Here is a 27,535-nt window from a genome sequence, read left to right as displayed (position 1 = left end):
GAAAACCAGATGGGTTGACGAAGTTAGGAAATTTGCAGACGCAAGTTGGAATACGCTAGCGCAAGACAAGGGTAATTGGAGATCGCAGGGAGAGGCCTTCGTCCTGCAGTGGACATAAAATATAGGCTGATGATGATGATGATTCTAATTGCAGTGTGTTTACTTTTCATTATTTTTTAACCATGGTTTTTGGCATGCTCCTTGTACTAGTACATGTGACACCTGCTGACAATTATGTAGGTGGGCCGTCGTGAGCGCCAACTGCTGCAACGTCTTGCTTCCCTTTTTTCGGAAGAGGACAACTTTGTTTCCCAGCGGAGTCGGCTACGGAGTGCTTTGGCTCGTGGCAGCCCCTTTGTGCCGCATCTGGGACCCTACCTGCGAGACTTGCTCCACATGGAACTTTGTGCTTCCCAGGTGGCTGTTACTTCTTTATACATCAGGAAACCACGTCTAATCAGAATGTTGGGCCAATTTTAGATAGATGTGTGTGTAAAACTGGTGCTTGTGAAAAGTACAGTGAAATGCTGATCATTTACTGACTGAAGCATCTTCTTGGCCACATTAGAAGCATGTGAATAGTTTGATTTCTAAAATTTATAAATGGAATATGAATACACAGCTTCGAATATTGAATAATCAAATGCAGTCCACGGCTTTTTATATTAACATCTTGAAATGGGATAGTAATTTGACAAAAATAAAGATGAATTAGTAAGCCATTACAGACAAAGCTTGTTATTTTGACCATCATTAATTCTGAAAATTAAATGTAATTCACTTGAAACCACACAAACATGCATTTTTTACAACTTGGAGGCAATTGGTTGTGTATCACATGTTTTGCCATCTGACAAGAACATGGCATGTGGCATGCACCACAAAAGTGATGGCAAACGAGTGATGGAAAAGTGGTGGTTGTGTCCAGCTGAAATTAAATGCCAATGTATGCATGGCTGTGACCACAATCTCTTAGAAAGGCGATGGGAGAACACTTCGTGTTTTTTTTAAATCTCTATATCTCTCGCTATTCATCTGTCACGGTGTTGGTATATTCACCATAGCAGGTTCTTGAGTCTGTTCAATGCAAACAGAATTGAGAAAATGAAGACGCGAGCGTATGTTCCCTATTGCACACACATGCACCCATTTATAAGTTTTCAAAAAACATAATTCATCATTAAGATATACACTAGAAACCCTTTACTAAAACTGTGTGAATAAAATTCTAATGTTGACACGTCACCATTCATAATTGTGTTGGGGAAGTTCCATGGCTGGAGTGACATAGGTGTCTGTTGTCTATTGTGGCTGAGGTATTCCTCTGGAGTCTGTAAAGGAGTACGTTTATCTAGGTCAATTACTCACAGGGGACCCTGACCCTGATCATGAGAAAGAAATTTACAGAAGAATAAAATGGGTTGGAGTGCATACGGCAGGCATTGCCAAATCCTGACTGGGAGCGTACCACTGTTGTTGAAAAGAAAAGTGTACAATCATTGCATTCTACCGGTGCTAACATATGGGCCAGAAACTTGGAGGTTAACAAAGAAGCTCGAGAACAAGTTAAGGACCGCACAGAGAGCGATGGAACGAAAAATCTTTGGACTAACGTTAAGAGACAGGAAGAAAGTGGTGTGGATCAGAGAACAAACGGGAATAGCCAATATTCTAGTTGACATTAAGCGGAAGAAATGGAGCTGAGCACTCCATGTAATGCATAGGACGGATAACCGGTGGACCATTAGGGTTACAGAACGGATACCAAGAGAAGGGAAGCGCAGTCGAGGACGGCAGAAAACCAGATGGGGTGATGAAGTTACGAAATTTGCAGGCACAAGTTGGAATACGGTAGCGCAAGACAGGGGTAATTGGAGATCGCAGGGAGGCCTTCGTCCTGCAGCGAACATAAATATAGGCTGATGATGATGATGATTCCAACTGCAGACGGACGGCCAGGGGATGTGGCAGGACTGGTCACTTGCGGCCTTCGTCCTGCAGCGGACATAAATATAGGCTGATGATGATGATGATTCCAACTGCAGCCGGATGGCCAGGGGATGTGGCAGGACTGGTCACTTGCGAGGGGACACCAGGAACGCAGGCCAAGTGCAGAAAGGCTGTGTTCAATGTTTTGCTGGACGCCCCAAAGGCATTAAACATTAAGCTGCACGCTCAGGCGCACCAAGCATGAGCAGGAGCCCGGACCCATTGTCTCTTGGGCTGCTGCTTCCGCCGCTGCTGCCTTTCTCTCTTGGCTTCTCCTTTCACAATGGCGCTGCTTCCTTGTTCTACGCTCATGCCTCGAGGCTCTCTGGCAGTTCTTCTTTTTCGTTCATGCTTTTTTTTCCTGTGCAGTTGCATGATCACACACATGTCTTCATCTTTGTAGTCTTTCGTTTGCGACGGCAGCATGTGCACCTCATGACATCCCCCCACTCTATTCCTGCTGTTTCTTTATTCTTGCTGTTTTGCACAAAATCCTTCCTCTGTGAAAAGTTCAGTGTGAGGTGTCAGGCTATCTCAAGAAAATTACCAGAAGGTGCACTCTATTGTGAAAGCGTTTCTTCAAATAAAGACTGCTTGTCATGCCATTGCCTGCATCGCATTGTGGAAGTCGCAAGATCCTCTTGGAATTTCATGGCAATGCTCTCTCCTATGGTTTTGGAATTAGTAGGCTGATCTTTCGTCTTGGATTTCGCATTGTCCGCTCTCAAACTGTCTTTATTTCTGGGTGTTTGAGGTACTATGGCTGCGCTTGACTTGGTACACGTGTAGTCACCAATATGGCCACGAGATTGCAGTGAGGCTAGCACCTCTCAACTAGGGCTGAAGAGACACACGACCAGAACGGGAACCACACTGGACATGATGCTGGACTTCAACTGATACTTTACAGAATACACACAATTCATGGATGCATAGATTTTAGACATAGAAAAGCAACCTTGATTTTCCTTTCATAGCATGTAAGCCGTCATAATGTCTACTCAACCTTCATAGTGGCTCTGTGGCTATGGCATTGTGCTGCTGAGCACAATGTCGCAGGTACGATTCCTGGCAGTGGATATTTGTTGTCAGTGCACTTGGAAAAGGAAAACCATAATGGACTGAACCTATGTCCCCTTGCTTTTAACTTAATCAGATTTACTTGGACCTCAATGAAGGCAAAGTTTGGTCCTTTGAAGAGTTCAGAAACACATGGTTTGTCGAGAACATATGTGGGTAGCATTCATGTCTTGTACTGTGTCTTATATGGGGGTCTCTTAATTGATTTGGGGCATACATTACTTTTATTATATAATTTACATGTACAGCTTAATGACACCCATTTATTTGTAATTTCGTGTGCACTTTATAGAGACAGTCGACCTTCAGCTAGCAGAAGTGGCATGTTGGGCTGCTAAGCACGAGGTCGCGGGATCGAATCCCGGCCATGGCGGCCGCATTTCGATGGGGGTGAAATGCGAAAACACCTGTGTACTTCAATTTAGGTGCACGTTAAAAGAACCACAGGTGGTCTAAATTATTCCAGAGTTCTCCACTACGGTGTGCCTCACAATCATATCGTGATTTTGGCACGTAAAACCCCATAATTTTTTTTTTTAGCAGAAGTGGCAAAGTGACACTCTGATGTAATTTATTCCTATGGGAAATGCTCCTTTCAATTCACGATGCTTGTCTTTATTCTGATATATTCTTGCTCACTATCTTGGTGTGTTAAAACTAAGGGAGTACACAAACCCACCCAGCAATGGATGTGTAGTTTATCATGTGTGTGACTTCTGCTTTGCGTTTTGGTTTTACTTGGGGAGTATGTATACCACACATGGTGCATTGAATGTACATGGCAATCCAACAAGTCCTTCTTTTATAGCTAAGCTAAATACTACAATCAGTCATAACCATACAGGAAAAGTTGTTTGACAAAAGTGCATGCACTACAAGCATCCACACCTAGTGAGAATTAATTACCTATAGGTTGGATTGGGAAAAAAACCTTACAGGGATATGCAGGACATTATAGGGTATGCAGGCAAGAGCATAGATGTCGTCTAATTGTGAGGGTCATAAGAAATTATCAAATTCTCACTAATTGCAAGTAACTCCAGCTGGTTGCTGTATGGGAAGTAAATTTCAGATTGGAATGAAACTGAAGGGATGGGTACATTGCATAACATACTGAACAAATTAAAGATATGGGTAAATTGGGGGAGTTGCATGAATTTATCAGTGGTGGGTGCTGCAGAGAGAATGGAGGGACTAAAACAATATATGAAGTCTAAAAGGTCAGAATGAAAGTTTTCAAAAATATGAGACATTGCACAGCATCCATGGGTAAAATTTCAAGTGTGTGGGTCAATTAGAAGATGCACAGGAAATTAGCAAAGAACATGGGCCCACTAAAACAAAGAGGTGACATAATGAAAAAACTGTCAATGTAAGCAGGGTAAGGAAGATGTTGAGCTGAAACTTTGCATAGATACTATATAGCTAAATTTCTTTTTGAGCCGATGTGAGCATTCCAAATTTCCTTATGAAATCAAAAACATTTAAATAAGTATATTATTCAGAGAACTGTATACTTGACGACACTAAAAGAGGAGACATCAGCACATGTTATGAAAATGAAATAGTGTCAAGAGGGCACAGTGCATCACGGTGGCACAATTCTATTTGGTAGTCAAGTTTGATGACAGCTGCACTGGTCTTTGTTCAATGATTCTGCAAAGTTGCATAGGTCTGCGAAGTGTTAATGTGCTTCACATTCTGCACACTAGGGGACACAGGTGATGCCCGCTTGACATTAGAAACTACACAGACAGAAGGAAACCCCCCATCAACAGCTACGATTTTTATCATACATGCTACACTGCAAAGCAACCTTCACTTCTAAATTCTTTATAGGACCTGTGGAGCATCTAGTGCCTCTGAAGCAAGTTTGTGGCAATGGTAGCTGATCACAGTCCCTGAGATAGTGTCACTGTGAGAAGAAAATTTTGCTGAGAGAACGCACCTTTCTGGGGCACAGCACTGTGCGTAGTTCGATACATCAAAGGGCCTGCAGGATGAAGTTCAATACAAGCCCACACCACTCCTATATTTTTATGTAATATTTTTCAAGGAGATTTATTTCTTTCCTCTGTTTGTTACAAGCAATAATTCGTAACTTATGGCTTTATTGGGTGCAATAATTTTAAGGATGCAGAATTCCTTGTGGATACGTTGCTTGTGTGCATTCCTGGTTTCAGAGTGATCGAGGAACAGCAAATGTCTCCCTTCTGGGCTGCTTGGGTGCTCTACAGAGCTCTTGCCAGCGCTTCGCTCTGAACCCAAACGCAAGTCTCCAAGCACAACTTATGCAGCCCTTCTATCTTGAAGAATTACAGAAGTTCCTTCAGGAAGATTCATACCGGTATGCACTTTCTGACAAACAGTCTGTTGTGGAAGCATTGTCTAGTTGCAAAGTAGCTTGACTTCCAGGACAAGCGCAATGACATGCACTAATTTGCAAATGCTTGTGTTCACACTAGCTCAAGTAACTCAATGGTGCATATAATTATTTGTAGGCCTGGATGCTAAAAATACAGAAGTCGAATTGCTTGGCCAGTTTCGCTTCTCGGGGAACCTTAGCATGAGGCATGACCAATACCCTCCCCCCGAGTGTTTTCATAGGTTTAAATGCATCCCCTATTTTTTAGCAGCTATGAGGCCGTACTAAGGACTAGCACTTTTTGTTTTTAACAGGGTGACCAGTTCCCGTTATAAGCAGATTTTGGCATGTTTTGATGAAGTTGCTTGTAAAACTGTTCAGTAAATTGTGTAGTGCCCCCCCCCCCCCCTCCCCTACCCTCTTTTTTTTTATGCACAAAAATACTCATTTGATATGAATGTCCTCCCATTCATTCTGTCATTGGGCATTGTAAATATTCAAGGTTGTCTGTACTGTAACTTTAGATATGCAATCTTTATCAGGAAGAAGAAGAGCAACCCAAAGGCTATCACATTTACTGCATAGCGCAAGCATAACGTAGTGATCTCTGTCAACTGGCTATTGACTGTACTTTAGCAATATCATTAGTAAATTGAGCCATCTCTAAATATGTGTAAAAATATAATTACAAAGTGAATTTTTTGTGCTAACGAGTATTATTTTTAATAGGTGCTGTGGATGAATTAGTTTGTTTGTTTTAAGCTTTTTTTGGACAAGCCGTGCTGCATATCTGGGCACTGTTATGAAAACACTACTCTGTTTTTGGCCTGAAAACACCTGGTCACTCCAATTCATGACTTCATTGCTGATTATTCTGGATGTTTACATTGCTTTGCCCTGGAACTGTATTTGCCCTGTGTAGAGAGTCTCTGCGCCTGGAGCCCCCTGGGCGACAAGCAAGCTTGACACTGCTGGCACCTCCATCAGAACCCAGTCCACCTTCAGGAAGTGCCAACAGGCCGCCTCGCTTCATTCCTGGTCATAGAAAAGCTCGCAGCTTAGGAACTAAGTAAGTGCCTCAAAACCAAAACTGGACTGGCAGCCTGGAGAGCTGCTCCCTGCAACATCAGTGATGATGATGAGGCATGTGCAGGGAATAGGAGCGACACTTTGGGACAGTTTGTTCAACTAAAACAAATTCTAAATGTTCTTGTGCTGCACAACTAGCCTGCGCAATAAAAGAAAAAGAAAAGATAATAAGTTTAGGTTGCTTTTATGGAAGGTCACCATAAGTTAGTTACTTGTGGCAGTGAGGTTCTGTAAATATTATTTAAAGACAGCTTTACAAAATGATGGCATCAGTGCTACTGATCCCATTCTGACTTCACTAGTGGCAAACACATGATGGCCAGTAGAAATAATTCCTTAGAGAGCACAGATCGCGAGTGTGCACACCAATCTTTAAAATTAATTTGCAGGTGAACTCAGTGTCTACCCGCCGGGGTGGCTCAGTCAGCTAAGGCGTTGCGCTGTTGAGCACAAGGTCGCAGGATGATGGAGGCGAAATGCAAATACGCCCGTGAGCTTGCATTGTAGTGCACGTTGAAGTACCCCAGGTGGTCAAAATTAATCCGGAGCCCTCCACTACGGCGTGCCTCATAATCTGAACTGGTTTTCGCATGTAAAACCTCAAAAAGAAGAAGTAGAACTCAGCGTCTCCCAGCCATGCAGTTTGGTATGCATGACCAAAGTGCCACATATAATGTAGATACAAATTTCTTTCAGATCTGTACTCCTAAAGAATTTCTTGAGTTGCCCTTTAGTAAAACAAACATTAACACGATAGAAAACAGCTGCCAGCAAAAAATTCATGTGGGCTTCTTTTGTAGCTTGGTGCTTTCGAGTGGATATGAACTTTCAAGATGCCAGCATGTTATAAATTGTTGGTGTTATTAAAAAAATTCTACCTTGATGCATAAGTGAAAATCACTAGAGCGAACATTATTTGAACCGACGACAGTCGCTGACCAATTTTTTGGACACAGAGTGGGTCACAAAAATGTGCAAACAATTATGCAGTATGAAAAAATGAATTTCAACAATAAAATCAATATCATTGTTTCTTACAATGTCAGCAACACAAAAATTCATTGACAGAATTATTCTGTGTTGTGAATCATTGAAATAATATTTACAGTAACACCCCGGTGATACAATCCCGGCTGGTACGAATTTCGGTGTGATACGAATTCGTAACATTTCCCGGCCAAAATACATTGCGCACAATACGAAAAATATCGGCTGTTCCGAACGCGTTGCCGCGCCACTGCGGATCATACGATTGCGTGAACAGCAGCGGAGCGACCGGCACAGACATGCGGCTATGTCACGCGTCTGTGCAAAAACGCCCGGTAAATTGAACGCAAAAGCATTTGCGACGGTTAATTCGAACATACCGTGCACCGACAATGCTCTCAGCAGTGCGCCAAATCACGCGGCGGCGCCTCCGGCACTGCCATAGAGTAAAAGCTTAGGAGAGACCCCTCAATGCTGCGTGCGAACAAAAAAAAAAAAAAAAAAAAAAAAAAACGCGGTGAAAATTTTACTCTCTCTCAAATGGCAAGGTCGCCGTTCCTACGTTGCGCTGGAACACGCGTGTACGTGCCGACGTCTAACCCTTCTCCGTTATGCTTCCTCGATTTTCTAGTCACGTGTTGACCTTGCACGCTGCGGCTGCGGCGCAAAGGGAAGCAGCGGCGGTGTCACAATCCGGCCAACAAAACTGCCCACGCTGGCAAACGCCCGCTTCCCGATAACGGCAGAAAACGAAACTCCAGGGAGCTGGCGCCAGCCTGGCTGGAGTGGCAGCGCTGGCACGGCGCCGGGCGCGCACGGTGACAGTCGAAGGTGAGGGAGCTAGGAGGGAGTTGACAGGGAGGGCGAGGGGAGCCACAGAAGCGGCGGAGTTGCCGAGGCCAAATCCACTTCCCTGCCGCCCTCCTCCCTCACCCTCCACAGTCTCTGCGTGCGCCCGTCGCCGTGCCGCCGCCCGCCGCTGCCGCCCGAACCCTGAAGTTTCGTGTTCTGCCGTTATCGGGAAGCCAGCGTTGGCCGGCGTGGGCAGTTTCGAGGCCCTCGCTCGCTATGCTCTTGTGCGCTGCGCTATTTCACGACTCGCACCATTTGTGCATCGTGCTATGGTGCACGAATAATTCAAAAATACGTCCTTCTTTTAATTCGAACAAGTTTTCGGGCCCCTTAGAGTTCGAATTATCGAGATTTTACTGTACGTGGAAGTCAATGTGATTTAGGTCGGGACCGCAAAATTGCGACATAGCAGCCCGGAAAACGCAGCAGCGAGGAAGGTATCAATGGGGTTCCTCTATTGGGAATCTTTTCTGGTAAAAATAAATTCATTTTTTCTTGATTTTGTGTACGTTTTGATGATACGAATATTTCACGCAACCCCGCGAGATTTGTATTACCGAGATTTTACTGTATGTGAAATTTTGTATTGGCTAAGGCCAGGGTCTTTTCACATTTGCCCGTCGCACAAACCTGTGTGCATCGCTGTAACAAACAAATATTGTGCATGTGACCTTGGCTTCATAGTGCTGTCGGCTTAAGTTGCGTTGCACAAATTCACATTGGAGATTTATGCCCACACGTGAGCTTACACCGTTCAATCCAGTACAAACTGAGTAGGTGTTCCCCGCTGTCTACCCACAGATCTAAACTTAAAAATTCTGCAGCCCAGCTAGTCCATCTTGTGTACGTGATCTGACACCAGTGCACCAATGCAGCCCACTGATTACTGACATAATGGTGAGCTTCCTGTGAAGGCTTAATAGCCACCACTCTACTAGCCACCAACGAACTTTCATCATGGCTATTATGCCTAAACCACTGGGCCTAACCACCGCCACATTGTCAGGCCAAAGTTGTGACTTGGTATATCTATTAGTAGTAATATTTTACTGCTAATACATATGTGTAAGTAGTGACACATTTTTCTAGCTTACATTGTGCATAATAAGGTCAGTGTTCTAGTTCAGTAGAAGATAATATCTTTTTTAAGACATTAAATGTCTTTGTAAAGCATGCAACTAAATGTTTGTGTGCAAAAAAAAAAAAAAAGGAGGAATGGGTAAGGCAACACAAGCACTTGTATTTTTGTTCTGTCACTTGGTCCATATTTTAATGTGCTGTTTCCTCCTCTCGAGAAAAAATAAATGAAAGCATTTCTCGCATGTGGTCACTTCAGAAAACACTGTGGCATTGCTGTGTAGTTGGTCATTTGACATGCTGCAACTCCAAATTTCATGCCCAAGTGTGAATCATGGTAGTGTAACACATGCTGGGAAATGTGGTAAACAAAGAAATGACTGAATATGGCATCAACACAGTTTTTAAGGCAAGCACATGTGCTCTGCCAGCAGCAATGGCCAATTGGGAGGTGCCTCTCAATGCATCGATGCGCTGAGCCAATCGAAGGTCTACCTTCATTACAAACTCTGTCAGTCTGATCCCAGAATTTTTTGGTTGTGCCTTTCTTATTTGGCCACCATAAGTGTATGGGACCGAAATGTAAATACGAAACTTAAAGCTCTCGGATGACGTCTCTTTGATGTGGCTGCACTTTTGGCACTAGTTTGGCACAGTGCAGCGTGAACTGCCTGTGCCACACCCTTCAATTTGATGTTGTGCAGGAGCGAGTTCTGCATGCATTCACAGCTCTCCTTCACTTGCTGCTTTGGAAGTGCAGGCCATGCAGCAGCTGTGCAGGCAGAGCTCTTCCTCAGCAGAGCTCATGCTCACCGTTTGCACTGAAAAAATGAGTTTTCTTTCTTTTTTTTTTCTTTTTTTTTTCAGGCGTTCAGAGTGCATTCTCAGATAAACCATTTTAATGCAGATTAGATTAGGTGCAGCAGATGCTGAAAAGAATGGCTTCCCAAAATCAATCATTTTCACAACCTGATCCTCACTTCTTACAATGGCATAGACAGACTTCATCCCTTTGTGACTACTGCTGTTTTCATCTTTTGTTAAGTAGTCATGGTGTTGTGTTGTCAAATGAGAGCATTACAAATTCAGGTGAGGGTGGTGTGGAAGGAAAATTCATGTTTCAATTTTAAATTCTGTTGGGCAAGCTTCAAAATGAAGAAATGTTATGAGTTCCTGTGGGAAAGAAAATCCTTTAATACTTGAGCTGCTCTGTACTGCAGTATGTATCACAATTTAGAATTGATGTCATGTGACCAGGAGTTACCTAGTTCTTAAAGTTGGGCAAATGTTAAGTAAAAGTGCAGACAAGTGTGGTATGTACAGTCAACCGCAAAAGTTTACGGACCTCATGATCTCAGAAAACGTCCAATTCCCAAGCAGCCTGTAGCATTAGCCAGTAAAACTGTATACGACAATGTTGTTAGCATATTCTAGTCGAGGCTTGAAATGCAAATAGTACCAGGCTGTGTTGTAAGGCTACGGAGATATTTAGCTTTTTCTCAGATTTCATGGTCTGTAATATTTTGTGGTTGACTGTACCTTGTTGCAGTGTTGCATTGCCTTTTATCCACTAGTCTTTTTAAATGTACTGCTAATAGTACTTCCAGTCTTCTGAAATTTACCACTAAAAGTGCGTATTTCGTTTCGCTGGATAGACTTGCACTTCTGTGCAGCCATTGAAAGTTGTGTGATGACTGCGTTTTGTTTTTCTCGCAGTGTGTTGCTGAGTGGCCCATCAACCACAAGCAAGTAAGTGGTCTTTAAAACTGTACCAGCAGTAGCTTTCTGTTGCTCAATACGTGCTACATAAAAGTGTTTTTCCGAGTGTGAAAGAAGCCTGCGAATACACGCAAAATTGCTGCGCGACTGGCCGCTCGAGGCAATTTGCATGTATTTGCGGGCTTCTTTCATGCTTGGAAAAAGACTTTTATGTAGCACGTATTGCGCACCAGAAAGCTGTATCGCGAGTTTCTCATGTTGCTCTACAATTTTGTCTTGACACTTTTCATTAAATTGTAATATTTGAGAAGTTGATTAATTAATTATGACTAATTATCTAATTAGCCAGAACGCAAAAAAGTAATGTAAGTATCGCCAGGTGCCGAAATATTACCTTGGTTCTCTCCAGCTACTTGGTATTTGCATATTTTAAAATCTTGCTGCATGATAGTTGGGACACCCTGTATATAGACATAGATGTCATAGTCGGTGACTGTACTGTGACCCTCAATAAAATTCGTAAATTACACAAAACAGAATAATGCAGCATAGGAGAAGGCAAATTTACAACAATGCAAAGAACAGGAAAAAAGCATGAACACATGAGAGAAATCAAATAAAGCAGCAGTGAACCAATATAACATATTATAGAACCATGAAATTATGTATTTAATAAATAACTTTTATAGAGTTCCTGAATATTGTTAAATGAAGAAGTAATATTTAATGTATATGGCAAGTTATTCCACAGGATGAATGTTGTGAAGGCTGAGGTAGATTTGTTGTAGTTAGAGCCATGGAAAGAAAAAAAAACATAAAAAAATTTAGCAGCAGATTTGCTACACTTTCGTGTTTAGTGACAGATTAGAATTAATGAACGCATAAGTTGATTTTGTTATTTGCTTATACAGTTAAACCTGCTTATAACGAACCTCCATATAACGAATTCCTGAATATAACGAAATTTTTCTATTCCCCGCCATTACTCCATAGAAGCACATGTATTTGAGACCTCTACGTAATGAAGTGGCAGCGGGAGACCCCCTCGATATAACGAATTTTCCCCGCCGACAACCCAGAGATTTCGCCCCATATTTTGTCATCTTTGCGCGAGCATCAACCGGAAGCACCTTCTCCGCCACGACGGAATGCGAAGCGAGCGCACGTGTGCGTGCGTGCGAGCATGTGCGAGGCGGGCCTGCATCCCTCGACCCGGCGATCTTGCCACCGCGGGCGTGACCTTTCCCCCTCCTTTCATTCAAACCTGATCCTGCCGCTTGATGCAGCTGGCTTAGCCTGCCAAGCCGGTACTCTCCTTTTTCAGTTGATGTTGCCAACATGCTGGCAGACGCTGTGACACGTCACACTCGATGAGCGCGGACACGCGCTGTCAAACGCTGGCGGCGTGTGGAAGCGCTGCTGCAGAAGCGAGCGAAGTGACCTTCGTGCTGTTGTCTATCGCTTCAATGCAAACTAAGCGCCGAGAACACACAGCACGCACAAAGCTACGAGCCGTCAACGCACCTACACTGCCTAGACTCTGCCATAACGCTGATCGCTTTCAAGGTACGGCCCACGCGACCGCGCGCTGCCGCGCAGTACGCAGTTGATGCCAGAGTGCAGTACAACGCCGCCCGCTACCCCCCTTCCTTGCCGGTGCCTCGAGCGCAACGGAAGAAAGCGCGTTTCCTCCCTGCTTTTCTTTCGTGCGCGCGCGAGATTTAGACGCAGTCGTTGGCTCGCGCGTTTTCACTCGCACATACAGCATACGGCGCGCGGCGACTGCGTTATCGCCCTTGGACTTTATACGGAACATCTATGAGCCAAAACCAATTTTAGGGCCACAACGCGTCATAGACACCATCTTTAGATAGCAAATACGGATCTCAAGGGCCATACTTTTGCTGGCGGAAACCGAAAATTCGTCATAGTTGTCGCCCCCGGCACTTTGGGCGGCCAATGCCATTGTCAAGTCACCAAGCCAAGCGAAAGGAAAAGTCAAAATGGCCGCGCGGGCCGGCGCAGGGTGGCAGTTCACAACGTACGATGCGGGAACGGTCCCACAGTTGCGACGCAACAGCGGGGTTACCCCTTGGGGTTACCAATGCATTGGGTTCTATGGGAGCTGTGCCGGGACCGGCCGAAAACGACGTACAGACGGGAAAACGCAGCACCCGGGAACGTAACAGCGGGGTTCTACTGTAACATTATACGACGCTACGACGCTATCGCGACGCTCGCTCTTCGTTTCTGAGGCCTCGCACTTGTGCGAAACGACACGCGTCCACGCATCTAGTACGTACCTGGTGTGACATTCCAAGAATGAGTGCTTCGACGAAAACGGAAAACGGGGTGCGCGTTACAACCGAGGGTGCGTTAGAATCGAGTACATACGGTAAGCATTTCTTTTTTGAATTTTCGGGCCGAACCTGCATATAACGAAATCCTCTTTATAACAAAGTTTTTCGGCAATTTGTCAATATCGTTATATCCAGGTTTAACTGTATATTGAGATGACTAGGTTATAATGAAATGGTTATGTTATACAGGGTGTTTTTTTTTTTAAAGACAATACAGGTTTTTTATGAAAAGACTATAAGCGCAATGAACATGGCATTTATGCCAATGAGTTCCTAGGCGAGGCGGACATACTTTGCCGCTAATGATGTGAGCTTCAGAAGAGTAATTAACAAAAAATTATTAATTAACTTTTTTTTTCGTGCCTTTCGTGCCTTTCGTTGTGTAAATGGCAAATTTTAAGGCAGTCACATTTTAATGTACCCTCGCTTTTTTTTTAAATCTTGAAAGTCGCATCTGATTCGAGGTATTTATCGTCGAATTTCAACGGTAAATTCATTCAATATCAAAACCGAGTGCCGCGGGTGCGCAGAAAAGGCGGCCCGGCCCCTCTATTATATTAGACCGAAATGCCCTTTGATGACAAGCTTGAGGAAGTTGGAAACCGAACGTCTCGGCCAGTCGCGGCAGCTACTGTTATGGCACGCTTTGCCTGGCAAGCGTGTGCAGTTGTGTGTCAGGTCAGGATTTGCTGCGGCATGCTATCATTTAAACCTTGCCCTACACTTCTTTATGGAGCATTGCCGCCCGACGCGCATCGGGACGTGCTCAGCCTCTATATTGCCTCGATTGAGCTTTGGAACTTTATGAATATCTTGAATTAGGTGTGATTTTCAAAATTTTTAAAAGATAAGTGTACATGAAAATGTCACTGTCTCCAAATTGGCCATTTCGACAACTGCCCCCAAGGCACTAATAAAAGTTAATGAATTTTTGTTAATTAGTCTCTGAAGCTCACATTATTAGCGGCAAAGTGTGTCCACCTCATCTATGAATTATTCTGCAAAACGCCATGATCGCTGAGCTCATTACTTATAAGAAATCTGTATTGTCTAAAAAGGAACACCCTGTATACATTTTTCAAGATATTGTTACTCCATTGAAACAGGGTGTTAGTGTTGAAATCGCAAGAACTGTGAGAAATAATACGAAGTTCTTGAATTTGTACATGCATCAGAGATGAAAGATGGCACTGAGATTATTGTTTAAAGCGAAGCTTTCTTTGCGAACCCTCCCAGACTTTCCTGACTGTAGCTGCTGGCTGGGTGCTTCTGCTGTCTTGCCGAATAGAAATCTGATTACTCAAAGTATATTTATTTTATTAAAAAAAAATAAAGTATCCCCTACAGGTCATTGGGGCAGCACCAAGTGGCCTCATGACAGTGTGCACAGTTTGGAGAAGACAGAAACTTAGATTCACAGGCCTGGCCTCACTGTCATTTTGATACTCTCAGTTTTGTCTAGGCATATGCAGAGCATTACGCTTGCTTCTCTGAAAGTTTTAGGGGGCAAAAACGAAAGAAAAAATAGGTTTTGTGCAGATTTGCTTGTAAGTCAGTATAATTATTTCGTGCAGTGAAGGAATAAACTTTGGGCTGATAGTGCACCTTATACAATCTACTTTCGTTAATTGGACTCCTGGCAAATTCGATTTTTCAGTTAATTCTATGCCAGCCAGTGCCCATAGATTTATATGGGCCAAGACGTTCATTATTTCAATCTTGCAATTGGCCTTTGCCAGATAATTCAAACTTGACTCGTCAACGCAGCAGACCACATAGAGGACATGTTGTGGCCTATAGCGATAAAGAGCTTTCCGAGAGCGATGGCGATGAACATTAGGTGAAATAAATTTTCATTATATGAAGGCAAACTCAGCAGCTTTAATATTTATTCTGATTGCCAGAATTGAAGGCACGCTTTATTTTTTATGCCTTCGATTGCCAGAACCGAAGGCACGCTTTATTTTTTATTTTTTAAATTGGGTGTACATAAATGTGGGCATACATTTTCTACTTCAAATCTATAAATATGGTGCATGTTAGATTTGGGGGTGCATTAGGTAGCTAAATAAGGCCAAATAAAGTGGCGGTGTGTTTGGATGTTTTTTCTACCTCACCTTTTAATTTGAGATGGTTCCATCAAAGTTGAATCAGCTGAAGTTGATTGCATTTACCTTGTCTTCTTGGTCCTCTGTGTTCAGTGGGAATGTTTGGAAGCTATGATTGACAAACGAGCCCAACTGCATGTTTTCGATTGAAGTGGACTTTAAGCTTTAACTTGTACATGTGAAATCCTTCGTGCAGTGGATGGGGGGATGCAGCTGCTCCTGAGCAGAAGGGCCGCCTGCTCTTGGATGACAGTGTGGCTGAAGGTGCTGGCACTGTTCTGTGGCGGCCAGCAGCCCTGGAGCTCTGGGAGCCTCCTGCGCCACTCTATGGGTCAGTACTAGGTGGCTAGAATGTGCGATGCTCTACAGAAGCACTGCACTGCGCATTTCTTGGGGAACTCGTGATGCTTTTGGCTCTACACCTTATGCGCTGAAAACTTGAAGCGCAAAAAATTGAATTGCTCTGTAGAAATTGCTCAGTAGAAGTCCTATGCTCAAGAGTTCCAGAGGCTCCCCAGCACAAAGCAATGCTTTACATCTGCATCACAGGTTGGCAAACTCATGAATGCTCGCTTGGACTCGAAGAGACTAACAGGTTAGTCTGTAGTCTGGTTTTGGGTAAGTGTGAGTGAATAAGGTTCCCTGCAAGTCTAAGTACAACCAGATCTGAGTCTTGCATGTCCTGGTAAGCTAGCTTAAGGGAGTACAGGTGAATAGGGAGCTTTCGACCAGCAAACTTAACAGTTGTGTGAGGCCCCGGGTATGCTTAGTTAATTGTTCACCCTATATGCCAAGAACTATAAGCTTTAACAAGAATCTATAGCTTCTATGCTGATTAGCATTGAATGTGTTTCTGACAGTGCCCAAGTTTGTTGACAGTGCTTCGCTAAGAGCAATTGTTGGTTGAGCTGGTTAAAAAAAGAAAGGGATCTAAGCGCAAAACAAAACATGCACACGAAGGAGGGCAAACGTGTGCCCTCGTCGACTTCCACCTTGTGTGTGTGTCTGTTTTTGTTGCGATTGCAATTATATGGACACTCCAAACGAATTTCTGCCAACGTCGCTGGCGCGATGATGTTTTCTATAAAATCCGAGAAGGATGGTGGTTTGATGTGGCGGTGTCTTCTCATGCTTGCAAGGGAGGAAGGATGCGAGGGTGTGCACTGTCTTCTTACGTGTGCAATGGGGGAGCGGGGAGATGTGTAAATGCTAGGAGAAGTGGGGTGAGGCAGCAGGTTGGTGCATATTGAAGCGAGAGGCAGGATGAAGGGGAATTTGATCACTAATGCTGCTGTTGCTACTCTTCATCATGCCAGCATTCTGACCGAGTGTTCATGGTCATCAAGTGAGATGTGTTCGTGTTTGTTTGTGCGTGTGTGACAATGTGCTTATTAATTTAGTTAGTAAGGGAATGTTAACAGCAACTCAATATAAATGGGCAAACATTTCATTTCCAACCATTCCATTCATTCTTCTAGTTTACATGCGTGAATGTGATCTGAATGCATGGAAAAATTATTTTTGCTTATTGTGTCTTTCTTCAATAATAAGTAGGGATGTGCAAATATTAGAAAAGTTTGACTATTATCGAATACTATTATATTTTTAATATTTGTATTCGATTCGAAAAATAGATATTCGAAAATGGGGGGGGGGGGGGGTTCGAATATGCATTTGGATACGAATATTCGAATCAAATCGAATATATTGCTGGCTGTGCAGGAGCAAGCACGGTTCTTCGCATTTGTTTATATCTAGTCTGAGAATATTGGGGCGATGTTGTGCTGAATTTTGCGATGATTTCGTGCTGCTAGCAAAATTGCGCCTGTAAAGTACACGTAGCCATTAGACGTATAAACTTTGCGGGAAAGCCAGCGTCTAAGTCACAAGGGGCACGTGTTTGCGGGACAGCGAGGGTGCGCTTTCTTTTTCTTTTTTCAGCGCCACCTCCAATTCAGAGCTTATTGCTTGACAGCGAGTGCGATGAGTGATGACTGGCACAGGGTCAAATGCCACCGAGTTTACGGGCATTTGATGCGGTATAATAAGGCACAGGCTGGTGAGGACAGCTAATGGGAATTACTCAATTTTCCAAGTTAACATGAGCTAAATAAATGTTTTAGTATAACGGCTTACTAGTATAGTTTTTTAACATTGACAATGCAATTGCAATGTTCCAACATTACAAATTAAGCCAACTTGCTAATAAATGCATGTGCATGTCATTATTCAGTGTTCAATTCGATATTCAAAGCTAAGTATTCATATTCGATTTGTATTCGAAAATTTTGATATTCGCACACCCCTAATAATAAGGTTCTTTTTTTTTCTCGACCAAAAGAAAGAGCCGAGATAATTTTCTACCCAAAGTTTAGCCTGAAAGGCAGAGCACTGACAGAGATAGCAAAGTATTAAACTACTATTATACAAACTAAGGCTCATAGTTTTATAAGCAGCTGCTATCTTGGGCTGTTAATGCTACCATTTTCTATCTGTAGCATACTGCCGTGGTGGCATAGTGGCTTTGACGCTGATCTGCTAAGCCTGAGGGCACGGCTGCTGCATTTCCATGGGGGCGAAATGCAAAAACGCCCTTGTATATTTGGTGCATGTTAAAGAACTCCAGGTGGTCAAAATTAATCTGGAGTTTCCCACTACGGAGTGCCTCATAATCATATCGTTGTGTTGGCACGTAAAACCCCATTATTACAACTATCTCTAGCAACCAAATGCATGATACTACAGTCGAATAGCATGCATAAAAATGTTTGTACATATGCAGTTGATGTTTCATGACCTTGTTAATTTGATCTCACTGCACACAAAACTGAGAAATACTAGTTCATGGAACAACAGCCCAGATGGTGGCACTTATGAGTAGAAAATGAAATTTCTCCATAAATAGCAGTAAACATTGGGTTACTAACTAAGCAAGTGTGGTGTCACGTGCCTAAAGACACATGTGAACAGAGTTCACTTGATGACTGCGAGAACTCGTGGTCACAGTGCTTACGTGATGAGTTGCTCTGGCAGTGGGGAGCAGTGAGTTGCCGTGTTTGGATTTTACACGGAACCTCAAAGCGATGTCCACGGTGACGGCACAAATGCGCTTCGCAATAAAATGTGCTTCTGCGCAGTTACTACTCCGACGGCGACAGCGAATTCGCACTCCCTACCAGCAACTTCTCCGCGTTACCGGGAACTTATCTTGAAAGCCATGCTTTTGTGTGCAGCAATCAGCAACAGCTGTACGAGCAGGAAATACGTCATGGTGGTCATGTTGCAAGTTCACTATCGCTGGCGACTGTCGTCCGGGCGTCGCAACTCGAGAATCGAACGTCTGCGCACATGAGATTTTGCCGATTTTGTGCCTGTGCATGTAGAACAAGAAAAATAGTATGCACTAACCGTTTGGTGGGCACTGAGCGACTATGGCTTAAGCGGTCAGCCAATACATGGGGTTCAATGGGGGCTGGGTGGGGGAATCTTCGCGACTGCGTTTAAACCGCAATTACGCATTAAGCGGGTGCGTATTAACGAGGTTTGACTGTACTATCCTTACTTCGTATAGCTGTCTGCTAATTTGCTGTCGCAATCGATGCTGTGCCTTTCGGACGAAACTGCGACTTTTTTGTTCATCGCAACTTTAGTGTATTCGGAGAAAATCTTGAGCGATAGTACATACGGTAAGCGTTTCTTTTTCGAATTTTCGTGCCGACCTGCATATAACGAAATCCTCTATATAACAAAGTTTTTCGGGAATTTGTCAATTTCGTTATATCCAGGTTTAACTGTACTTTATTTTTTTTCCCCGGCTTGTGTGCTTCATTTTTTATTCCTTTTTCAGGTGGGAGGAAGAGCTGGCCACTCAGCCAGCTAGCTGCCAGGGTTGTGTACGCAGAAAAACTCTTCTTAAAGATGGTCGTCGACCTGCTGTAAGTGTCCACTCATTATGTAATCTCATGCTCTTTGTAATCTGTGTTGTTCAGGTTCCTGTGTATGCTAAAGGCAAAGCGCCTCTGCTGCATTGTTGTAGTAGACTAGCACCCCTGTCGCAAAAGCAGAGTTGATTCAAACCATGCAACATGAATGAGTATAACAGGATTGAAGTCTAGCACGTTTGAAAATAGTATGTGCCACCACTTGACTTGCATTGTATTCGACCTGTGCTGACCTGAGAAAGCTTGGAATGACCCGTGCTGCGTCAGAAATATGTATAGTGCAGCGAATAATGATGTAATAACTCAGTGAGCAAGTGCAGTGCTCCAAAGAAGTTGTGTCACATGTAAAAGTAAAAATTGTCTGTTAGCACGTATTTTTTTCTTTGAATACAGGATTTTTAGGTTGGCTAACTGCATGACTATGTGAGTGTGACTATGTTTTGTACAGCATGAATGAATGAATGTGTGTGGTTTAGTGGCGCAAGGGCCAGGTATGGCCAAAGAGCGCCATGCCTGTTTTGTACAGCACTGTAATCTGCCCAGATATACGTGTGTGGAGAGACTGCACTTAATAAATTGCTTGTGTTGTGTCTCAGATGACATGGCTGTATACTTACAGTAGTTTCCTTTGATGATAAAAAGAAATAAAATGTTAATAATGCATAGAATAGGAGGCAAACAGAGCTGTTAGCAGTGAAAGTATAGATAAGTGTAAAAAGACCATGTACAGTAAACCCTGGTTAACTCGAACTCTGATATCTTTAAATATCGATAACCGCAACGGTGGCCTAGCGGTAGAGCATCCGCCTCGTATGCGGGAGGTTCCGAGTTCAAATCCTGGTGCTTCCGGAAACCCACCGGCTCATTAGGGTAAAGGTGTTCCCTGGCCTGGTGCTCGGCTCTCATGGGGGTCCATCTCGAAAGAGGGCCCAATGGAGATTTCAGGAGTTGTCTCTGGGTGCCTCTTGTTCAACCACAGACAGCCTTGTTGAAGAGCATCTGCCGCAGCTGTGGGAGACAAGTGCTGCCGCTGGGTACCCACCAATAAAATAGGTACAAGCACGCTCCTGGCCTGGTGCTATGCCATTATGGGACCTCAACGCTTGGGAAGGGGTGTTTGTCCTCAACCCGGAGGCGTCTCCACCTCAGGTGCTTGGGGCGCCACATGGGAGATGGCCGCCATGGGAGCGGCCGGAACATCACTTTGTTTTAGTGTTCAGGAGGGTTTCGACAGGAATTTAGGGCGCAGGCTCCTTTTCCATCATCACCCCTGAGGGAAGCCGAGCTCCAGGCTGGGGTACGCTTGTGCCCATTTGAACCAGTACTCTCGCAGAACACGATGCAGATATAGCATGCACGCATGAGAGCACGGCGCGCTGTTCAGGACTAAGAAAAAGCCTTCACGGGACACACACACGCACACAAAAAAAGAAGCTTCAAATGGTTTGTGACCGCTCGTATTGCACAGCCTCACAAGGCGGAACAGTGCATTAGAACCTTAGAAGATAATGCTAGAACTAGTGAAATCAGAAGGTGACCGTAGCCAGTTGGCTGAGTGAGGTAAAAGTCCTCAAGCGTCTGTGTTGCAATCCGTTATGTCTCCACAAAGATGGCGGCGAGCGCTCATCGCCTCTTTTTGACGTCTGCTAGCTAGAGAACTTACACAGAGCAGCTAGACCAAAATTGTCCTGGCTAGTTCTGGCAGCCCACGGGTAGCCAGAACCATCCAGCCCGAGTAAAACGAATGCACGGCGGAAGTGCGTCGCACAGTGAGCAGAGCAACTCGAGAAAAACAAAGGCGCTCTAGCTGGCTCCGGCAGCCCTCGGGTAGCCAGAAGTAGAAAATCAAAGAGGCCCACTGTCTATCGCACACGCAGAGACAGACACACAGACAGAGCAATAACAAAGGAGACCTTAGGCAAAGTTTTGTTGTTTGTGTGTCAGTTCTTAGTTTTGTATTTATAACACCTGAATACAAGTATCTTTACTGCTTACAGTCTGTGACATTGAAACCAGGTTGGAACATGATTTTGAATCTAGATAAGACTGTTTTCATGTCATTTATCAAGAAAAAAAAAACATGTTTGTTTTCAGTATACCTTAGATAACATTGCATTGTTACGGGTGTCCTTATATAAATACCTAGGAGTTTATTTTACCACTGATTTAAAATGGCATCGTTATGTTGATCGTGTAATAGCAAGTGCAGGCAAGGCATTAGGGTTTCTACAGCGCAATGCTAAAAACTTCAGTATGGCTACTAAATTCTTCAAGACGTTCAAAAGGGTACAAGTGTACCCCGGCCTGGCGTTCGGCTTCCTTCAGGGGTGATACGCTTGGGAAAGGAGCCTGCGCCCTGAATTCCCGTCGAAACCAACGTGAGCACGGAAAAAAAGTGATGTCTGTGGCGCTCCCATGGCGGCCATTTCCCATGTGGCGCCCCAAGCACCTATTGTCAGGTCTGTCTTAGAATATGCATGTGAGGTATGGGACCCACCGATGCTTGGTGACAAGGAATACCTTGAAAGAATGCAAAATTTAGCTGCAAGATTTGTTACTGGAAATTATAGTTTTACTTTTAGTTTTGTAAATTATTCTTTGCTTGCCACACGAGCAAAGAATAATTTACAATGGGAATCTTTTGAGAATTGCAGAAAAAATCTTTTTTTAAAGCTTTTTTATAGTATCTTTCATTCAACAATTGGCATAGACAGGCAACGGTACATACTTGAACCTTATTATGCATTAGCTCGAGGTGGCCACACTTGTAAAGTACGAGAAATATTTTGTCACACAGAAATATTCAGGATGTCTTATTTTCCTAGAACAATACGGGAGTGGAATAGGCTACCATTGTCAGTGGTTGATGTAATATCGGATGATACATTTTATGCCTTGTTGAATTGATGCGACATTACTTATGTTCCTTTTTTTTTTCTTTTTTCACCCGCCGCAGTGGCTCAGTTAGCTAAAGCGTTGCGCTGCTGAGCACGAGGTTGCAGGATCGAATCCCGGCCGTGGCGGCCGCATTTCGATGGAGGCGAAATGCAAAAACGCCCGTGTGCTTGCGTTGTAGTGCACGTTAAAGAACCCCAGGTGGTCAAAATTAATCTGGAGCCCTCCACTACGGCGTGCCTCATAATCAGAAGTGGTTTTGATGCGTAAAACCCGAGAAATAATTTTTTCTTTTTTCTCTTCTCTCTGCATGCGAATAGTGACTGTTATTCTTTGAACATTATGCTTACGTTATGTACCATATTGTTTATTTCTAAGTCATGGAGCACGAATCCGCTTGATGTGTTTCCCCCCACTGGGGGTGTAATGCCTGTAAAGGTGCTGTGGGTATTGAATAAATAAATAAATAGCTTAGAGCAAGGGTTCCCAAGCTGGGATTCACCTAGTGGAATTTTAGGGTTCCAAAACGAATTTGATTCCGCCTCCCTTCCCCTTAGTTTCCACATACGTAGTAGCAAACTTGAGATTGATTAAGGGCACTGTGCTACACATTGAATTCCTGTTTAAGTAACTCAGTAATGTATTGACTGTTTTTGTGCTCATTGTGACTGATTTATTGCAACATTTATTAAGAGGCTGTGCATAAGCACATTGGTGGAGTGGGGTGGTGCTCTTTGTTGGAGCTCTGGTCAGGGCTGGTGTCAATCCCCAAAGGCAGGAAGTTTGGGAAACCCTGGTTTAGGGGAAGCTCCCAGCGCTCTGTTGAACGCTGTGTCATCCTCTGCAGATGTCTTCATGGCTGCGTTACTGGGTGGAGCTGCGGGGAAACTCCTTAGTCTTCTACTCTCCCAAGTCACTGCTGGCCAAAGAGCGCTCTGATGTGAGTGATATCATTGCACAAACTTCATAGAGCAAATCTCATGCACCATGTACAGGAATTAGCAGGCCCCAGTTGCAATGGCAGATAAAAGTAGCAGTACATTCAGTAGATAAAGACCATGATGTGGGCTCAGTCTAGGAAGTGATTCTGTCACAAGTGCTGCATTTGTATCGGTAAGTAAATTTGCACGTATATTTGTCGCATGCATATCTGGCACAATACAGTGGAACCTCGGTGATACGAATCTCGCGGGGTCGCGTGAAATATTCGTATCACCCAAAATTCGTATCATGAAAACATTTACAACATCAAGAAAAAATGAATTTATCTTTAGCAGAAAAAATTCGTAATAGTGGAACGCCGTTGATACGTTCCTCGCTGCTGCGTTTTCCCGGCTGCTACGTCGCGTTGTCGCGGTCCCGACCCAAGTCCTACATTGACTTCCACGTATTAAGTTCCCCGTGATACATCACCAATCTATAATGTTCCTGCATCTTACGTTGCGTTTGAATGTGGGTCACATAAATTTAGCGGTGCAGCCAGCTTGTACGTTGCAACAAGCAACCGGCACATTGCCGATATGGCGCGCCATATCACATGGCTGTATCTTGAAAGCAATCTGCGACATGCACAAAGTGTGTGCTCGTGCGGGTCTAATCTTCAAAACGATCTGCGATGTTGACGAAGTGCGCCTAGTGCTGGTTACCTTAGTATGCGCTGTGCTTTCGACGTTTAGTTCGCGTTGAAGCGAGAGACAGCTGCTGCTGCCTGCGCTTCCTTACTCAGCGAACTCCCGCAATCATCGAGCGAGATAGGTTCGTGTTTACCTGTGCGCGTGTGACACCGTGCTTGTTAATTTAGTTCGTAAGCGAATGTTTACAAGTTTATACGGCCGAGAAACTACTATCCTTATTTCGTACAGCTGTCTACTAATTTGATATCGCAAACGTTACCTCGCCTTTCGGGTGAAACTGCTACCTTTTTTTTTCCCCCCGGTCCCTTGTAAGGTGTATTAACGGGGTTCTACTATCTGTGTGCGTTTTCTTGCCCAAATCGTCAACGATCGCCTTCTGGAAGGCGTAAAAGTGCGCGCGCGTGATCTCACGAATGTTTTCGCACGCCACTCACTGAACGCCTCAGCACGTCGAGTGCAGGGAGAATTTTGGCCGTCAGGGCTGCTGCGGTGGTCATCGTTGCTGCAGCGACCCTCGTCTTCTTTCTCGCTGGTCAAAGCATCAGCTAGGCAGTGATGTGGTCCGGTCCGCTCGACGTGGGGACCAATGAGAGATTGCGCAGCCGCGAGACGTAGCCGGTTGCTTGGCGACTGTGGATCCTGCCGTGCCGGCTTGTCTGTGCCCGTCGCTCTAGCTGGCTCGGCCGCCGCTGCTGTTGCTCACGCGTTCGTATGATCCGCGGCGGCGCGGCAACGCGTTCGTAACAGCCGATGTTTTTCATATTAAGAGCAATGTATTTCAGCCGGGGAATGTTACGAATTCGTATCACACCGAAATTCGTACCAGCCGTGATCGTATCACTGAGATTTTACTGTACTAATTTCCTACCCTAAGTAGAACAAGTTCCCTGCCATGTCCAGCTGCTTGTGCACCATTTCGATTAGACAGAGTGCCCATTTATTCTGTACAACACCTTCAGTGTTATGTCTCGAAATTCTTATACGAAAATGTCTTGTAAGCTGAGCCTAGGCTGCCCGAACTGGCATTCTTTAGACTGTTGGGTTTAGTGGGTTACTTATCTTTTCAGGAGGGGGCTCTGTTTAAGTTTTCTTCAAATTGCAAAGCTACTTACTGATACTACTTGCTCACACTGCCCTGCAAACTAATATGTGTGCCGTTTTCATTTTATCTATGTGTGTAACTAATTTGATTTACTTTGTATGATTATTGAGGGGCTCCTCATCGGTGCTACTTTCTTCATGCATAACCAGGGTGCACGTGGCCGAAAACACTCTTACATTGCTACCATTTAGGTAGCAGTGTAAATGGAATACAGCCATATTCCATCCTCCTCGTTACATCTGGCTGGCACAATCAGTGCAAGTAAATGCTGAACCGCAACGTGACAAAACTTCTAAAAAACATTTTGCTAACATTTGGGTGCTCAGTGCATTCGGTTGTTGGAAATGGCACATCAGGTTTGAGCAGGCTTCTCACTGCCTTAATTAAATCTTGGACTGCAAAAGCGGCGGCGTGGCGTGGGCCTGGTTAAAGGGTGTCACCATCCTGAACGGTGGGATTCGACGCTGGCATGACACTGCCCAGACTCATCTGTGCAGTGTCATTCCAAGCTGCTCTTTTACATGAGAGGAACAAACCAGTTGGCGTTAAATGTGCTTGGAACAGTGCGGCAGGAGTGCAGAAAGGTGCAAGCACAAACTCTGTAATTAAGAGAACAGCTGCACTTACGAATCAGCAAGCACACCCTGTACTAGAGGGATTGAGAGATGGCATCACCATCCCGTGCCATGTTACATGCTGGCCGAGCATTTCTTCTGAATCCTCCTCAACCCTCCTCCTTCTCTTCTGTATCTTGAAGTATTAAAAGACTCTGGTACCTAGAATATGCACGCCTTATAGATATCAGAGCGAATCTTGTGCTGCTTCTATCACGACAGCTGATCTCACTGTGCAGTTCCACAGTGTTAGATGCTGCTGCTACCAGCGCTGCTGCGGTCGCCAGAGGGCAAGGCACGGAAGGACACCTTTAAAGGGACTGACTACTGGCCATAATGTGTTGCGAGACGTTCATGGAAATGTAATGACCATGATTTAGAGTGATGGAATCCAGCACACTGTTCATGATTTAAGTAGGAATTATAATTTTAAATTGTCAAAGAAAGTCTAAAGAACCAGTAAGTTACACGGCCTGACGGTGAAATCTTGGTACTCCGTATGTACTAGTATATGAGATTATTGTGAGTCGGCTGTTAAGCAAAGCGTGCTTATTGCTTAAAATTGCAGCTTGTATATTATTAGACGCTTACGCTATTTCCGTGCGTATTTCGAAGTCCACACTAATGGGCAGCACATGCTGTTGTACGTGCGCGAGATTGCAAGTAGCCAGAGTTGTGGGGACGCGTGCAAGTTTGCAGGTAGGTACCCAGAGTTGTCTGGTCTCCCTGTGAGATACAAAATGTCATCGACTAAATCATAAATTGGTGCCAGCACTACAATATTAGCACACGCATGGCTACGGCAACACGCTGAACTGCGTATCACTTGTAAAAGCATTGTTTCGCTTTCGAGAACCTAACTTGGCTTGGCTAAAAAACTTGACTGGTTAATGACGAAAGCAGTTGGGACAGGAAACCACGAAAACACGTAGCTATTATTGTAGAAATAATTTAACACTTCAGAAAACATTAATTGCAACAACATCGGCTTGAAAAACAAAATAATACTTTCTCACAGCTATGGCCGCACTTGTCATCTGCCTCCCACCAATGCCAACGTATAATCACTATCGCGCTCGCCGATCACTGCTTTTAACATGCTTCCAGTGAACGACTACATACTCATTGCACATCGAAAAATTCTGATTAAAAATGTTCCATGCCGGTTTCTGTGTTACCACTTCATGATTAGACACTCTGACCACTAAGCTTTCCATTGCACACACACACACACACACACACACAAAAAAAAAGGGAAAATGGGTACCATGAAAATTGGTTGTCAGTCCCTTTAAGATGTGTTTGCCCTCCTAATTGGTCGAGGATGACTGTGGCATCCACAGTGCCGAGAGGTACTGAAACAGAGTACTATATCTTAATTGTACTTAAGCCACACAAAACCATGCAGAAGTTTAATGAAGGACTCCCTTTCAGTTCAAGCGTCAACCCTGTAAGCAGAGCTGCATTGCGGGCTGGGTGGTGCTCGCCTGCCCAGAGTCGGACTCCTTCCAGTTGTTGGACCCTGGTCGAGGAAGTCGTTACAAGTTCCGGCCAGCTGTGGGCAGCTCAGCCCATGACTGGTGTGCCTGCCTAAGTGCTTCTGCTGGCACAACACTCTAGACTGCTCCTGAGGTGTGCAATGAATGCTGGCTGATGCATTAAGCCAGTGCTATGAGCAGCCTCTGTATTATAATTAAAAGTATCATAAATTATTTTGATACTA

At 44.2% G+C, this 27,535-nt stretch overlaps 1 protein-coding gene across 1 annotated transcript; it reads left to right on the top strand.

The window, feature by feature from the left end:
- Window positions 1-206: 206 nt before the first annotated feature.
- LOC119432959 (ras-specific guanine nucleotide-releasing factor RalGPS1) lies at window positions 207-27,535 on the top strand. Its single transcript, XM_037700104.2, has 8 exons — window positions 207-417; window positions 5,253-5,416; window positions 6,357-6,503; window positions 11,156-11,188; window positions 15,823-15,957; window positions 19,474-19,561; window positions 23,310-23,402; window positions 27,247-27,535. Exons 1-8 carry the CDS (start codon window positions 397-399, stop codon window positions 27,430-27,432), a joined length of 867 nt encoding a protein of 288 aa, XP_037556032.1. The 5' UTR covers window positions 207-396; the 3' UTR covers window positions 27,433-27,535.

The sequence above is a fragment of the Dermacentor silvarum genome, chromosome 1, assembly GCF_013339745.2.
Source record: "Dermacentor silvarum isolate Dsil-2018 chromosome 1, BIME_Dsil_1.4, whole genome shotgun sequence".
NCBI classification, from domain to species: Eukaryota; Metazoa; Arthropoda; class Arachnida; order Ixodida; family Ixodidae; genus Dermacentor; species Dermacentor silvarum.
This window is presented reverse-complemented; position numbering and strand designations above follow the sequence as displayed.